Source organism: Pygocentrus nattereri, chromosome 11 (assembly GCF_015220715.1).
Source record: "Pygocentrus nattereri isolate fPygNat1 chromosome 11, fPygNat1.pri, whole genome shotgun sequence".
NCBI classification, from domain to species: domain Eukaryota; kingdom Metazoa; phylum Chordata; class Actinopteri; order Characiformes; family Serrasalmidae; genus Pygocentrus; species Pygocentrus nattereri.
Window position 1 is genome coordinate 23,385,077 of NC_051221.1, and position 17,501 is coordinate 23,402,577.

At 38.6% G+C, this 17,501-nt stretch overlaps 1 protein-coding gene across 2 annotated transcripts in view; it reads right to left on the reverse strand.

Annotated features, from left to right (window-relative positions):
* Positions 1-3,438: 3,438 nt before the first annotated feature.
* The window catches only part of pamr1 (peptidase domain containing associated with muscle regeneration 1), a 32,576-nt gene continuing 18,513 nt past the window's right edge, over positions 3,439-17,501 (reverse strand). The window contains exons 5-14 of one of the 2 annotated variants that reach the window (XM_037542826.1): positions 14,830-15,047; positions 13,815-13,922; positions 11,097-11,267; positions 10,209-10,391; positions 8,970-9,926; positions 8,113-8,298; positions 7,848-7,914; positions 6,840-7,072; positions 6,075-6,436; positions 3,439-4,542 (exon numbers count right to left, since the gene is read on the reverse strand). In XM_037542826.1, the coding sequence (XP_037398723.1) occupies positions 3,982-4,542; positions 6,075-6,436; positions 6,840-7,072; positions 7,848-7,914; positions 8,113-8,298; positions 8,970-9,926; positions 10,209-10,391; positions 11,097-11,267; positions 13,815-13,922; positions 14,830-15,047 (3,046 nt within the window). In that variant the 3' untranslated portion in view covers positions 3,439-3,981. The remainder of the gene's footprint in view (positions 4,543-6,074; positions 6,437-6,839; positions 7,073-7,847; positions 7,915-8,112; positions 8,299-8,969; positions 9,927-10,208; positions 10,392-11,096; positions 11,268-13,814; positions 13,923-14,829; positions 15,048-17,501) is intronic. The other variant, XM_017699989.2, reaches the window with a different exon arrangement.

Genomic DNA, 17,501 nt, shown 5'->3' on the forward strand with positions numbered 1-17,501 from the left:
TGTGTGTATGTATGTATGTATGTATGTCTGTATGTCTGTATGTCTGCATGTATGTGTGTATGTCTGTATGTATGTATGTGTGTATGTCTGTATGTATGTATGTCTGTATGTCTGCATGTATTTGTGTATGTATGTATGTATGTATGTCTGCATGTATGTATGTATGTCTGTATGTATGCATGTATGTATGTATGTATGTATGTATGTATGTATGTATGTCCGCATGTATGTATGTATGTCTGTATGTCTGCATGTATGCGTGTATGTATGTATGTATGTATGTATGTATGTCTGCATGTATGTATGTATGCCTGTATGTATGCATGTATGTATGTATGTATGTATGTATGTATGTATGTCTGCATGTATGTCTGTATGTCTGTATGTATGTATGTATGTATGTATGTATGTATGTATGTATTTGTGTATTTACTTTCATGTTGCTGTTTCTGGGCCAGAAGTGTAGTAGTAGAGTCACAGACTGCCCATTAAGTGAACAGTGCCAGATTTGTCTGATATTAATGCGTGTTATTTCTGCATGTATGTGTGTATGTAAGATCTTCACCTCTTTTATTGTTCACTGTATTTTATTACAAACTTTTTTTCAGCAGGTTTAGTGTTGTGTAGACTCTGTGTTGAGTTGTAGGTATTTTTTCTACTTGTTGTATTTGTTTTAGGTCTCAATGCATAGATAACTTCAGGTAGCAATTTAGAGCAAAGCTCTTTAAAATTATGTCGACCTTTATTAACATGAGATATTCTGAAGTAATGACAAGCACTTTTGTAAGTCGCTCTGGATAAGAGCGTCTGCTAAATGGCATAAATGTAAATGTAAATATGTATGTATGTCTGTATGTCTGTATGTCTGCATATATGTGTGTATGTCTGTACGTATGTATGCATGTATGTATGTGTGTATGTATGTATGTATGTCTGTATGTCTGCTTGTATGCGTGTATGTATGTATGTATGTATGTATGTATGTCTGCATGTATGTATGTATGTATGTCTGTATGTATGCATGTATGTATGTATGTATGTCTGCATGTATGTATGTCTGTATGTCTGCATGTATGTATGTATGTATGTCTGCATGTATGTATGTATGTCTGTATGTCTGCATGTATGTATGTCTGCATGTATGTATGTGTGTATGTCTGTATGTATGTATGTCTGTATGTCTGTATGTCTGCATGTATGTGTGTATGTCTGTATGTATGTATGTCTGTATGTCTGTATGTCTGCATGTATGTGTGTATGTCTGTATGTATGTATGTGTGTATGTCTGTATGTATGTATGTCTGTATGTCTGCATGTATTTGTGTATGTATGTATGTATGTATGTCTGCATGTATGTATGTATGTCTGTATGTATGCATGTATGTATGTATGTATGTATGTATGTATGTATGTATGTCCGCATGTATGTATGTATGTCTGTATGTCTGCATGTATGCGTGTATGTATGTATGTATGTATGTATGTATGTCTGCATGTATGTATGTATGCCTGTATGTATGCATGTATGTATGTATGTATGTATGTATGTATGTATGTCTGCATGTATGTCTGTATGTCTGTATGTATGTATGTATGTATGTATGTATGTATGTATGTATTTGTGTATTTACTTTCATGTTGCTGTTTCTGGGCCAGAAGTGTAGTAGTAGAGTCACAGACTGCCCATTAAGTGAACAGTGCCAGATTTGTCTGATATTAATGCGTGTTATTTCTGCATGTATGTGTGTATGTAAGATCTTCACCTCTTTTATTGTTCACTGTATTTTATTACAAACTTTTTTTCAGCAGGTTTAGTGTTGTGTAGACTCTGTGTTGAGTTGTAGGTATTTTTTCTACTTGTTGTATTTGTTTTAGGTCTCAATGCATAGATAACTTCAGGTAGCAATTTAGAGCAAAGCTCTTTAAAATTATGTCGACCTTTATTAACATGAGATATTCTGAAGTAATGACAAGCACTTTTGTAAGTCGCTCTGGATAAGAGCGTCTGCTAAATGGCATAAATGTAAATGTAAATATGTATGTATGTCTGTATGTCTGTATGTCTGCATATATGTGTGTATGTCTGTACGTATGTATGCATGTATGTATGTGTGTATGTCTGTACGTATGTATGTATGTATGTATGTATGTATGTAGGTATGTGTGTATGTATGTATGTATGTATGTATGTATGTATGTATGTATGCATGTATGTGTGTATGTCTGTATGTATGTATGTCTGTATGTATGTATGTCTGCATGTATGTGTGTATGTATGTATGTATGTATGTGTGTATGTCTGTATGTCTGCATGTATGTGTGTATGTATGTATGTATGTATGTGTGTATGTATGTGTGTATGTCTGTATGTATGTATGTCTGTATGTCTGCATGTATGTATGTATGTATGTATGTCTGCATGGATGTATGTATGTCTGTATGTATGTATGTCTGTATGTCTGTATGTCTGCATGTATGTGTGTATGTCTGTATGTATGTATGTCTGTATGTCTGCATGTATGTGTGTATGTATGTATGTATGTATGTGTGTATGTCTGTATGTATGTATGTCTGTATGTCTGCATGTATGTGTGTATGTATGTATGTATGTATGTATGTATGTCTGCATGGATGTATGTATGTCTGTATGTATGTATGTATGTATGTCTGCATGTATGTATGTATGTATATATGTATGTATGTATTTGTGTATTTACTTTCATGTTGCTGTTTCTGGGCCAGAAGTGTAGTAGTAGAGTCACAGACTGCCCATTAAGTGAACAGTGCCAGATTTGTCTGATATGAATGCGTGTTATTTCTGCCATCTAGTGGCAGTTTTTTAGAAATGCAACTCCCAGGACAAAATGCTTCAAATATCTCACTCAGCTCTAGGCACTTTAATGAAACAAAATACAGTACTGTGACACCATTGTTGGAACAGTTACTCACAAAAGTAATACATTATGAATAATACTTTCCTTATCTACTAATAAATACCTCTCTTGAACTGTATTGGCACACCATTACTTATTCCTCCATGATCTCTCTAATCATGACTTTATTTTTAAGTTATTCTCTGAAACCCATAGTAGAAAGTACAAAAAAAACAGTAATTCTTTCAGTATGTTATTTAGAAAAAATAGCCCAACGTAGTCGACATCATTTTTAAGGCACATCACTACATCTACCTTTACTCTGAACAAGACACAGCCAGTTATTTATGAGTAATTATGATGCTGGTGCAAATTGAAAGCCTAGAAACTGGCCAGTAGAAATAATTAAATGGATAAACTGTAATAAAATGTGTTACTATACTTCGTTACATGAAACACTAATTACAATACTGGAATGTGTTGCTTTTCACCCCTGACATGTGTGGCTACAACACCACAGCTTCCTTTATTTCATAATGTGGAATTGATGAACCCAAGAACATCCTTTAGAACACAACCACGACTTTGGTTTATTTAATAGAAGCTCACAGTAATTTTATACAATATATACATCCTTTCAGTCATGTTTACAATTGTAGAATAATACATTACAATATATGTACATTACAAACATTCAGAAGACCAAATATCACTGACATCAGACATCACAGGACATTTGGCTTCCTGGTCAATTCTACAGCACCGATTACCTGAGGACCCACACATTGTTAAAGAGAAGGGTCAATGTTGGTAGAAGTTTCCCTTTGATGCTATTCTAAGATCAGTTTTGTGGTCTCTTTATTACATATAGAAGCCAAATATATAGTTGGGAGAAGCTGGTCCTAGTACAGCACAGAGTATGTTCTACCTGGATTAGGGTTTTCATGCCCTTTCTAACTAATGCTGTCTTCTCATGGCAGCGCATTGCATAGTCCAGTGTTAGTTCAGCCTGTAAGCTACATATAAAAGGATTATGAGGGCAAAAAGGATAAGTGAGGTATGGCCTGGGTTGGGAGTGAAAGAGGAACCAGAATGCACAAACATCTTACTATTTCATGTTCCCCTCTAAAAAGTCGATGAAGTTAGCAATGTGCGTGTATACAGTATAAAGTTCTGGGTTGCAGTCTAGTGAGTCATACCCGAAACTGACCAATCCCAGAAGCTTCCACTCCTGTGTGGGATTTGGTAAGAGTGTGGAGGCCGGGTCATGGGAGGAAGTGGGTGGGAGGATAAGGACTCCACCTGTCTCAGCTGGGCAGATGTTGGAAGGACTGGCACCGGGACCCTGGCGTCCACAAAGCATGTTCTCTGACACACTGATCGGAACACCGTAATGTTCATACTGCTGTTCACAGTGAACCACGTCACCCAGCGTGACTGTGCCAACACGGGCCCGCTCGCTCTCGCCAGCCCTGGGGTCAGGGATCAGGGACCAGCCCGTCACCATGCCCCACATGGGAAGAGAGTCGTCCGCAGCATCCTGGGCATTCGGAAGGCAGATGGGTAGCACAAAATCCCCGATACGAGCTTTGTCCAGCAGCTTCAGTACTGCTAGGTCGGAGTCCAGTACCAGGGGGTCATAGTTGGGGTGCACGGTGATGGAGGATATCTGTTTAATCATAGATGAGATAAAAAATTTGAAAGGGACAAAGTCAGATCTGAAGAGCTGAAAGAGCTGTAAAATACAATCAAACAACTTAAATTCCCTAAACCTGTCATAAAAGTGATCTTTTAACCAAAAAGGTCCAAAAGAGTCCATTTTAATAAATGAAAGAAAGTCATCTAGTGTCAGAAACTATTTTTACAGTGTGAGATTACTTAGCCACTCAGCATTGTTTGAGGTGTGTGATGATTTAGGCCTGCAGTTTGCACTGTGGGTGTAAGCTTTTATTGACTGTTAGCTACATTACACTTGTAGCTCCAGTACAAAAAAACTAAAAAACAAATGTAGGACTCTAAATTTGTCTTGGATGACTGAATACATTTGGGAAATTACATTAGCAAATTATTGCCCTTAAAATCTTTCATTAAAGAATAAATGATGTCATTAGGAAACATTTTCTCAGTGGACGTCATAAAAATTTCATACAACTTAATAGTGAAAAACTGAAATTTTGATACTTGGTACTAAAACTCAAAGCTCGGTTCTTTGGCTTCATATACCAAACCTGAAGTATGAAACTTGAGTGTAATCTTAGACTATAACCTGTGTTTTATCCTGCATGTAAATGCAGTCACAAAAGTTTTCAGCATTTGAGAAATATCGCTAAAGTTCAGCCATTTCTATCTCAGAGTGATGCAGAGAAACCTGTTAATTCATTTGTTACAGGCAGATTACTCCAATGCCCTTCATACTGGACTTCCTAAGAAAATAATACATTCTCTACAACTCTACAACAATAACATCTTGCTATAACCTGAACTGGCCATTGTTTATTCAAAATACAGCAAAACGTCTACAGCAAAATGTTGGCACTGACCTTAAAATAAAAAATATATATTAAAAACAATGTACTCAGGAGGTATTTGCTTGAACTAGGCACCTGACATCATTTCTTTGCTGCAAGTTCATTCGTTCTTGGGGGCAGTTTCTGAGCTGCTGACTGTTTTTAAGTGTTTTTGATGGTTGAACTGCAGCTCAAATGCAGCTAGTCCCATGCCCCTGGTCCACTGCCTTATGTTTGACATGTGTGATTTAAATGACCTAGCACCTGCTTACATCACAGAATGTCTGTCTGTTTATGTGATGTTAGATCTGCAGATACCGGCCTTCCTCAAATACCTTCTGTAAAATATGGAAAAACACCCAGAAGCACGTTTCAGTTATTATGCTTCTAAAACTGTGGAACTCAATTCCACCTTTTATTAGTCAAGCTCAGTTCTCATTTTTAATTATTTATCTTTAAGTTGATCTGTCATTGTCTTAATTACTGTAAAACATTATCACCTGTCTGTAAAGCACTCTGAGCTGCCACCAGTATGAAAAGTGCTCTATAAATAAAGATATTATTATGATTATGATGATGATGATGATGATTATTGATTATTTCTAATTGTATGATAAAAGAAATGCCTCAGTCACTTATAACACGGAATGCCCACTGACTGGCAGCCATCACAATTCCCTAATGTCTTCCTCACCCTGAGTCGCTGAAGGCCCTTGGTCTCTCGCAGGTCACTGCGGTACTGCTTTCCCAGCACCACGCGGACCTTGGCAACGTCTAATGCGTAGAGTTTCCCCAGCTCGGTCACACAATGGGCAGCCACCACCACACTGCGCTGGTTTATCAGCGCTCCACTACATACCAGCTGCCAGTTCCCTGCAGCCATGTCTCCTACATCATCCAGCAGTGCTGAGCTTTTCCCCAGTTTTTCGGCCATGGTAGCAGCCTTTCCCAGCTTCCCCCCTCCATTCTGCCCAGACAGGCGATAGATGGCAGCCAGCCATGGCCAGTGAGAGTCCACCGGATGCTGTGGGTCAAAGTTTGGCAACTTGCCACACACTTGCATAGAGAGGCAGAAAGGGAGCCAAAGAAAAAGAAAGAGGCATATGGTGAGAACAAAAGCAAGAGGCAAGCATAATGCAGAAGCACTACAGCAAATGAGCTAGTTTGCTCCCTGTCTGTCTCTAAGGTGGAGTGCCTCTGTGCTTGGCTTCTCTTGTGCTTTCCCATAGGTGTGGGCTGCACTGAATGGAATTTGATAGATGGATGTGTATTGTACTTTGATTCAACGTAACATTCTCACTGGAATACAGCATATCACCTTGCTTCTATACTGAATTGTTTTATTTTTTCATTCAGTTAGAAAAGCTTTCTTTGTTGGTATGTGCATGATCATTTGCCTGTGCTTAGCCATATAGCATTATGTTCAGTTTCATGGACAAATGATATCTGGTGCCCTCACCTGGTGAACAGGAGACATGACGACCGCTCCACTTTCCGGTCTTGAGGCAGGTTCTGCGGGTACTTCCAGTGTGGTGGTAATATGGAGATGTACACTCGTATTCGATATGTGTATACAGGTGATGGAAACCCTGGGGGAGTGGAGCTAGAGTTCGGGGCCCTTTTGTGGGACTCACAGGGCTGGAGAACTTCGTCAAGCCGGTTGAGGAATAAAACTTATGGACTGGAGTTTTCCTGAAAAAAATAAATAAATAAATATACTAAAATTCACATAAGTTACTTTTTTTCAGCACACTCCAACTTTAATCCTGAACCATCACAGTACTGCAAAGGTTAATATTTTCCCTGCTGTAACTCACCTTATGTTGCTTGAAATATTTGATAATGAGCTGAAAATTGAGAATGTGTTATAGCAGGAAATGTAGTAAACATTCCTGGACTGGAGAGCACTGGCCTGAAATGAATTTCCACATGTGAATTGCTCGTATTGCAAGCCATGCTTCTGATGGTCTTGGACAAATTTTTTACAGGGTGGTGCTATATTGTGATTTTTTTCATTGCTTCTTTTGGGCACTAATGGTTTGTTTTGTTCAAAAAGAAGTGTGTAGAATTGGGTTTAACATATAGAAAATGGGTTTGGTAATTAACTCATCACCTGCAAAAACAAAAGCATGTTGTTATTTGATATTAAAATTCCCCATTCATAGTACATTGAAACAAACATGTCACAAAAGTCTGTTTATACGCAGAAAAGAAGATATTTTAATATGAGTTGAATTTGCTAAAAATGTCTGCTTTTTGTGGAAAGAAGAAAATTCCTTGTTCTGTCATTTTTAAGATAAAAGTTAAAATTACAGACTCTAACTTGTTAATTTATCATGTTATCTTAGAACTACATAAATGGTACTGCAAAACCAAAGTCTTGCCTTCTAAGAGTTCATTGTTGTCTTTCAGCATAATTGCTTAATCTGTGAGACATTTAAACTGTCCAGTGATTAAGTGTATGTACCTGAATGGGACTTGTGGGGACAGAACCTTCTGCCTCACCAGCACTGAGACCTTGGGCTCCCGGCATGCTGCGCATACAGATACAAAAGCACTTGTGTTACATAATCCTATCTAACTCCACTTGAATGGCACACATGTGCAAAGAATGCTCTAAATTTGCATAAACATCAGACAGACAGTGGATCCATTTGACTTTTCTGTTATCTTCTCAAAATCTAAGTAGGCTAGGTTTCTTTCTGGCAGGAGGGTATTGAGGAAGCTCATACCCCTCACACAGAATGGCTGTGTTCCATTCCAGGTGCCGTTAGGCTGGCATGTCCTGCGGGTGTTGCCACTCAGGGCGTATGAGTGATTGCAGGAAAACTCCACAGTCTCTGGATCTAGACCAGCCACATAGTCATAAGAGCCATGGTACAACCGTGGTGGTGGAGGACACTTTCTCCCCTCAGCCTCTGAAAGAAAGGAAACTTTGTCAAGAGTGGACCTTCAGTGGTATACACGTCTGCTGAGCAGTTAAAGTGACAATCAAATAGATAATCTGCATGCATAATCTTCCCCTTACTCCAGAATTGTTTCTTTAGTTTTGAACTGCGGACACAAGGCTAATGTAGCTAACAAGCAATAGAAGCTTTGTGCAAACTACATGCTTAAATTATACACTTGCACACAAAGTGTGTTGAGTTGTTATGTAATGTCAAATAGACTCACTAATGTGGTTTTTGATACTGTCAGCCATACTGTTTTCTGCAACAATGGACAAGTGTGGACAAAATTCCAGCATTGAGATGTCCGATATTGTTGTTTACAGGTATGCTATGTAACTTTTGTTTGCTTTTATATATAGCAGTATATCATACAGTGTCCGAAACCTCAAGTCTATTTGAGATTACTTATTGATTCGACATGGTTTCAAGCAAGTGATTATTTAGGTAAACAGTTTGCACTATTCTAACCTTGTGACTAGAGGTTTCTAGTAATTGTTTGTTACGTTAGCCTTATAGCTCCAGGCTAAAAAAGCAAACATATCTTGGCTGATCGACTACATCTGGGGTAAAGGAAAAATTGTGCAAATTGTTTTTTCTGGCCAAACCATAGCTTGAAGGTGGCTCAACTTCTTGATTACCAATGATGCTGAGGTTCTCTGCTCCAGTGTCTTGCTCTGTCTCTTGGCTCTCTGCTTCAGCTTTTGAATCTGGCTCAGCTTCCTCACTAGGTTGTGTCTTTGAGGATGGTCCAGTGGTCTTCTTCTCATGATCCACACCTTGCTGCGTTTCCTCAGGCTTGACTATGACAACTGGTCCCCCAGTCTCTGGACTCAAGGTTGGAACAATGGCTATCTCTGTGCTTTTATCTTCAGTGGCTGTCGGCTGAATCTTGTGGGATTCCTTTGGCAGCAGCGTCTCCTGGCCTCCTTCAATGTCATTGCTGTCTACAGGCTCAGTGTTATTTTCCGGGCCTAAAGTGTCTATTGTATAAAGCACGTTGTCTTTCTCATCTTTCTTCAGACTGACTATTGTGTACTGTGGTACATCAGTTGTTGTTTCTTCTTTATCCTTTTCAGTGGCTTTTGGTATGTTTGGCATAGTCTCTTTAATGGTCTCTTCAATTAATGGTCCCTTATTGTCATCAATTAACACAATATCCACAATATTCATATCCAGATCTTTAGTCGGGTCTTTTACTACATTTTCTACCCCATCCACATCTCCATCTTTGCCTAGGTATTTCTGACCAGGTTTTCCATTGTCTGAGTCCTTCTTTCTGACTGTGTTCATGCTGTCAGAATCTTTGTTGCTCAATTTGTCCTTGCTTCCAACAGTGGGTTTCTCTTTTCCAACATCTTTGCCTGGGTCCTTTCCTATGTCTTTCCCCACCTCTTGTCCTTTCTCTTTACCAGTTTCAGCATCCTGACCTATCTTGTCCTTCTCACTTGTTGGTATCTCTAGACTACTAGTTTTGTCAGGTGTCTGTTGTTTCTCTTGTTCAGTCTTATCAATGACATCTATTTGTTTCTCTTTTCCAATGTCTTCTCCTTTTTTGATGTCTTTGTCTGTATCCGTTACAGGTATGATGTCCTCCTCTGGAAACAGAGGTGTTTTTAGTATTTCGGAGAGCTGAATTAGAGATTAAGCAAAGCTATACTTAATGTAACAACATACTTGACAATGATTGATAAGCAGCAATAAAGTTATGTTCAGATTTTTAAGACACTGAATTCAAAAGTGATTGAGAAACCATTTAACTGTTTTCATTTACTGTTCCATGTAAGTATAACGCATATAGACTACTGCAGTACTATCTGTCCACTGCACTCTGATGAGGTAAAACTAAAGTCCATCATGATACCATAATGAAAGTGCACCTTTGACACAGATGGGTGCCGTTCCACTCCATGTGTTGTTTGCCACACAGGTTCTTTGAGGAGTCCCAATCAGTGTGTATGGCCTATAGCACAAGTACTGCAGAGCAATGAGCACATCATTGGGACCATAGACCAGGAAATGGTCGCCATATGCTGGCTTAGGAGGTATGCCACAGTTCTTTTCTGGCATTGGAAAGACAAGAAGACATGGTGTAATTATCAGAGAAGAATGTGCCATCTCAAAAGAAATTCAGTGTTGGAAAGTTTTCAGTATAGAATTAGAGAGTTCGTCAAAGACTCTCTCACTAGCAGGTCTGTTATCTTGTTGGGTTACATATAATGCAATGCAAACACTGTGACAAACACTATTTCCTCTTTGGGGAGGAGGTACATGCTACACACACACAGACACACAAACACATGTTTTTCACTGGGGAAAAATAAATTATAACACTAAGTACAGAAAGACATGGATGGTTGAAATTGAGTTGATCTGAAAGGACAATATGATTGATAATGATTCATTTAAGCGTATGATGTGCCCAGAAGGAATGAACATACATTTGGAAATGAAATCAAATGAAAATCTAGTCTATCTCTGTAATTTCGTTACCTGAATTTAACTTCAGTTCACCTTTATGTTGAATGACTAGAGATGTCCCAGTTTTTTTTAAATGACCTCAACCCGAGTCATTTAATATTAAGCATCTGCTGATTCCAAGTCAGCTCCAGTACTCATACAGCCTCACACTGCACATTTCAAGGACTTTAAACACTATTTCCTCTTTCCATAGTTGTTACTTTAATTTTGCACCACAGTCCACCACTGCTTGAATTACAGACATGTAAGAGGCAATCCCTGCTTCTACCACTTCTCTATTTGCTTACCACACTGAGGAGTCTGCATGCTCCATGAGCCGTCCAGTAGGCACGTCGACATGCGGGAGCCCTTTAGGGTGAAACCTGGATCACAACGAAACAAAGCCTGGCCTCCCACTCTGACATCCAGACTCTCCATAAAACCATGTTCTGGCACTGCAGGCCTCTTACATTCCAACACTGTGGGTTAGAACAGAATGAGATATTATCATAGTCTATATGTAAATCACAGAAATGGAAATAAACATATACACAGACACAGATGCATGTTTGTATGTACATATTTTTTCCTTCTTTATGTATTTGTTTGGTTGGTTATTTTTTTTATTCGTTTGTTTGTTTTCAAATCTATTTATTGATTAAGTTCCATATTTATTTCTGCTTTTCCTGATGAACTCAGTTTAGCAAATTAAGCAAATTGTTAAAAACAGTGAGTATTTATATTTTATTAAGTAACTATTATGTTTATTTATTTGTTTGTTTGTTATTTTATGTTAATATTTCTATTTGCCTATCAATTGATTCATTTATTTATTTATTTATTTATATATTTAAAACTACAGTACTGTGCCTTAAGTCAGAGACCACCCATCATTTATGTAATTTCTAGTCAATACAGCAATTAAGTATCATTTATTTTTCCGCATAGTGAGCAGAAAATTACACAGAAGCCTCAACGACTCAAGAGAATATTTTTGTTCAGTACTTAGACTGTGCTCAGTACTTTAAAATAAGTAGTTGGAGGAATGTTTTTTCAGCAGTTCCTTTTTTTCAAAGCAAGTTGTGTTCAAGAATGTAAAGTTGAAGAATACCACATGCCTGCATTGCCATGTCTTGCATAACTGTTTCCGGTTATTAATGAATGTTTGTAATAAGCAGTCCAGCACAGCAGTTCAGTGTCAACTTTAACTTGGCTGCCGCTGTTGCCTGTGCCGGCCTTCACACTCTGACTTGCATGTGCTGGGAGCACGCCACACGCTGTTTCCTGTCATCTCAGCCTGCTCAGAATGCTCTCTGTTGAGATCCTCCCAACAACATTCTTTGCTGTCTCCTATCAGCAAGTCTTCCTGCGCTACTTACATAACTGTTTGTGTGTCTGTTGGGATTGTTGGGGTGACTATATATAAATCACACCTTCCAGACTTTTCTAAAGCTCCAGGCTTCAATAATTCCCATTGCAGCTCACAAAATGACACAAACACAATTACACTACAGCAACATTCATTTAGAACATCCAATTTAAGCAACCTATTAGCTAGCAATCACTTGATGAAGACTCTGATTGCACAGTAATAACGGAAAAGTCTTTTCCATGGAAAGGAATGAGAAGTCACAACTGGAAGACCTTTGGAGAACAGCTGTATTCAGTAGGGATAAAGCATTCTTTACTGCGTAGGTATTATGTGGTTGTTGTGGGGATTAGGTATAAAGGATGGAATGGGGTTGAGTAATTCCTAAATAATGTCCAGCAGACACACATTTAGAGACAGAGTTGAAGAGGTTTTGTCTATCCTTTCAAGGGTGAGAACATGCGTATTCGAGGAAGATAAATGACTGTAGGCGCCTGATCAAGGCAGTTATCTTTCCATGCTGTTGTGCAACTTAGAAGGATGAACATGACAAAATTTCCAGCAGTATTATTTAACGCTAACACTCAAAACACCAAAGGTACCCTCCCTTAGCTCTCTCCATGATCCTTTGTTTCCTTCTTCTTAAACCACAAATTGGGGAGAATTTGAATTGGATATGCAGTTTGCAAAGAGCATGACCCCCACACGCCAGGCGAAGAATAACCCACCCTATTTAAACTCTCAGAGGAGCCGGCTTTGTGGTGAGGTGATAAAATGAAAGCTATCCTAACCACAGGCCAACACCCTATGCTTCCAAACCCAAACCCAGCTTCAACCCTAACTCTGGGTTGGCTAACCCCAGACTGCTTGCACTGAGCTCCAAAGCATGCTGGACAGTGGCAACTGAGAACACTAGCAGAGGATGTTATAATTAGTAAAAGGTCATTAGCTGTTTATTACCTTAATCAAGTGCTGTGGAACATGTAATGTTTGGCCGTGGTTGTCACCATTTTTAGCTGCAGGAAGGTCCAAACATGAGTAAAGAAAGGCTCAGTTACACTGAATGCGCTCATGCAGTTAGAGTTAAAGGCCATATGTTTTCCGAAGTGCAGGGAGCTTTAAAGCCGAGCTAGACGCAGCCTGGCAGCCTATAGCATAGCCCATGGGAATTAAAGAAATATGTACTCATAATATAGTATGAAATTCCTCCTGCAGATTTTATGGCCATGGAAAAAGCTGGCTCATATTAAGGGGAGGGATTGTTTCACCATTAGCTTTATAGCATCAAATTTAGTCATGAAAATGAGACTACAAGTCCCAAAATATAAGAAAGAAGGCAAAACATTTAACATTTGCCAGCATGTGTTCACAGGAGTCAGGGGTGTTGTAATAGGTTTGGAAACACATGGCAGAATCCAAACATATATGAGCAAATATATGAGCAAGGAAGGGAGACTGAACCAGAGAGTGAGAGAGAAAAGTGGGTTTTCCATTAGCATCACACAAACAAATGCACACACCATCAGTTTAAATGTCCCTGCAGAAATAGTCCAGCTCTACCACTAGCAGAACTGCCTTGTGCAGGCCTGATAAGTTGATCTAACTTTGTTTTGATAAGGTCTAAGATGAAGTGTGACAGTGATAATGGGTAACTCACCATGTTCACATCTCTTGCCCGTATACCCAGCTAAGCAGGCACAGTGATAGGAATGAGAAGAGTCTAATATACAGGTGCCATCGTGAAGACATGGGGAGGAGGTACATGCTACACACACACAGACACAGAAACACATGTTTTTCACTGGGGAAAAATAAATTATAACACTAAGTACAGAAAGACATGGATGGTTGAAATTGAGTTGATCTGAAAGGACAATATGATTGATAATGATTCATTTAAGCGTATGATGTGCCCAGAAGGAATGAACATACATTTGGAAATGAAATCAAATGAAAATCTAGTCTATCTCTGTAATTTCGTTACCTGAATTTAACTTCAGTTCACCTTTATGTTGAATGACTAGAGATGTCCCAGTTTTTTTTAAATGACCTCAACCCGAGTCATTTAATATTAAGCATCTGCTGATTCCAAGTCAGCTCCAGTACTCATACAGCCTCACACTGCACATTTCAAGGACTTTAAATCAGTAAAATCTATCCACTTTGTTATGTGGATGTAGAAGTGATGATCTATTCACAATGCTACAGTAAAATTATTTAAGGATAGAGGGGAATTAAATAGTGAGCCCACATTCATACTGTTAAACCACACATCTTGCGGGTTACTTCTCTTACTTTGTCTCTTTAGTCAGCATTAAACCAGCTTCATTGGTTATTCTTTTTTTAAAGGGCCAGTTGGTCACAGTTTATAATTTTTTTTTAACTTCTTATAAATGATTTTAAAACATGTCACTAAACATGTCACCAAAAGTGGACCTTATCAAAACAACTGTATATTAAAGGTAAACGAACCCATAAAACCCATTCTTGGTATACAAATAGTTTGACTGCATAAAAAGAAGCAGTTTAAACTTGTTATAAAAACGTTAACATGTGAAAATGCTTGGATTCAGTTTAAATTTTTTTTTCCCCTGACAGACAACCAAGGTCCAAGCCGATTCAGGAAAATACTGGAGAGGTGGCAGCCCTAATGACATGCCACGCTTTCTTACCTGAGTTCTCCTGAAAGATGGCAAACAGCCCGTCAAAGTTCTTGTAGCCATCAGAGACAAACAGTATATGCAGGGAATTGCCGGTGCTTTGAATCGGAGGTGGGCGATCATTTCCACAGAACCGGCCAATTACCCGAGAGTTTATACTGTCACCATCTCTAACCTCTACAAAGTCATAGCGACAGCTGTGGTCAAATTCCAGACTTAGCATCATGAACCTGTCTCGGAGAGAGAGAGAGATGAGGGAGAGAAATTGAGAGGTTAAATGAAACAGCCCAAGACCATCTTTAACAGTGAAGACACGATATCCGGTCTCATTCCATTCAGACTCTCATCATTGTTCCACTCCTTTAAAAAGGCTGCTCTTGTTCTCCAGTAAAGTATCCGCTCTTTAGAAGCCCTTTAAAATTCCACGACTAATTGGTACTTTGTTCAATAATTTAAGTTGAGTTACAGGGTATAAAACCAGGTTCCGCGTATCATTGGCCCATATTAGCGCATTACAGTTCCATGGAGATGAATAGTGTGCCCTGTTTTCTGACAATAACAGGGCGCAGAGTTTTCCTGGCTTTGCCATCCTGGCATGCTCAAACTTCTCTTTTGGTCTCCTTCTATTTCTCTCTCTTTTTTACTGCAGCAGAGCGGCTAGTAATGAACTACCATCCCAGTTACAGAATGTGTTAATGGCACAGACAAGCCGTTCCTCCTCTTTCCATGAACAGCCCGTTTTAATGGAGGTGAGAATTGTGCATTTTTATTTCTGTTGCAGGAAATTAACTGTTTCATAAATTCTTGTTCCCTTCTAAAATCAAACCAGCATTCCTGAGACTGTGTGTTTTTCTGCTTGTACCTTGTCTGCAAGACACATTAAGGTGGAAACGAGCTTTTAGTCCATGATTTGAAGTTGACATCACGGCTGTGCTGAGAGCCCACAGCTTAAGGGAACAAGGCTGCAATTGTTTCTAGTGCTTATGGGACAACTGGTCATGAGCATTGCAAAAGCACAATAAGATCATTTTAGCAATGACCAACATGTTAGCAACTATTTACTTGGTATCAGATTTTATGCAGGTCTGAACCTGTTGTGAAATATGTAACTTGTTTTGTGGTATGTTTTTTTGTATGTTTGTATTCACAGGGTCACCCATTATGTTGCTAAATCCAAGACTTCTTGGGAAGCCTTGGGATGGTGTAGTATGGAAATGCATATTATTTGGCTTAAATTACCAGGAAAGAAGCGTTTAAACAAATATATATTTTGTGAATACAGTGCAGATGCTGAAAGGAATGTTGTCCATTATTAAAGCCAGCTAAGGGTCATGTGTCCTTTTCAACCCACATTACTAGACAGCTGTTGCCTTCTAATTGGGCTTTTCGATGTGAGCAGCTTATTACAGCGAGGGGTCACATGCTTTCAATCAAGCATTCACCACACACATTTAAAGGGACCACAGAATTAGATTTGAATAATTTATGAATGCTATTCTAAGCCACAATGACAAGTGGTGTTTTCTGAGTTAGCTGAGGCTTTTTAATATCAACTTCATTCTCCATTTTCCTCTCATTTTATCTATTTGAGGGTGAACTTCATAAAAACATGAAAAGTCCCTTTTTCAGTCTTATAAAGATGCAGCAGTTAGCAGGCACTGTTTACAGTTACCATCTTGTTAAACAGTCAGGGTGGAAGTAAACAGCCCACTGCTGCAGCCTCACTGTAAAGCATGCATTAGAACACATTTAAATACAGTACCGTGCAAATGTTGGAGACCTTGTTTTATTTATTTTCCAATGAGTACAAGGTATTCATTTTAAGATGATATATAAGCTAGATATTGCTGAACCTCGTATCTCATTTTTGTTTTGCTGTTTTTCAGGTTTTGACCTAATTTAAAAATCTCTGTTGTATTTTAACTTAACATGATAAATTTCATGATGAATGGACCAAAAGAAAAGGCTCAAAATTACTTGGGGAAAAAAAGTCTGGTTCCATTGACTTTCATTAAAAGTGAAGTAGGTTTTTTCCTTCACGTGTAAAGTTACCATTTTGGAGATTTTGTCCGACAACACCGATATGAGACGCTAATTTATATAAGATATTCTGCTTGCATAAGCAAGGGAAAGTTGAGACAAATAAGTGAAAAAGTAGTTCTGGATCCTTAAAAGATCTAGGTAAAATGAGACTCCAAAAAATTGTGCAAGACCTGGTAGACCAATAAACCTATCATCTTCAGATAAACAGCAATAAATGCTTTCATCTTTGAGAGCTTCAGCTTTGAGGGCTGAAAAAATCCACAGGTATTTCTATGCATCCTTCCACTGTGACAAAACAACTCCACACTATGAGTCTAAAAAATGTGCAACTGTCAAGAAGCTGTTACTGAGAAAAGGAAATAGACAAAAGAACATTTGCAACTCAAACCAAAAAGCTGCTAGTGTCTTCAGAACAATGGACTGACCACCCCAGAGTCCAGGCCTTTTTTGACATTGCTTAGATTAAGAGAATCAGAAAATGCAACCAACTTCTAGATTGACCTTTGAAAGGATGGATACATATGCCTGCAAATTTGTTTCAAAAACTAAATGCAAGTCCTCCTAAAAGAATGGAAGCTGTAAGGTAAAGAGTAGCCACACTAAAGACGGATACAAACATATATGATATAATTGTATTTAGT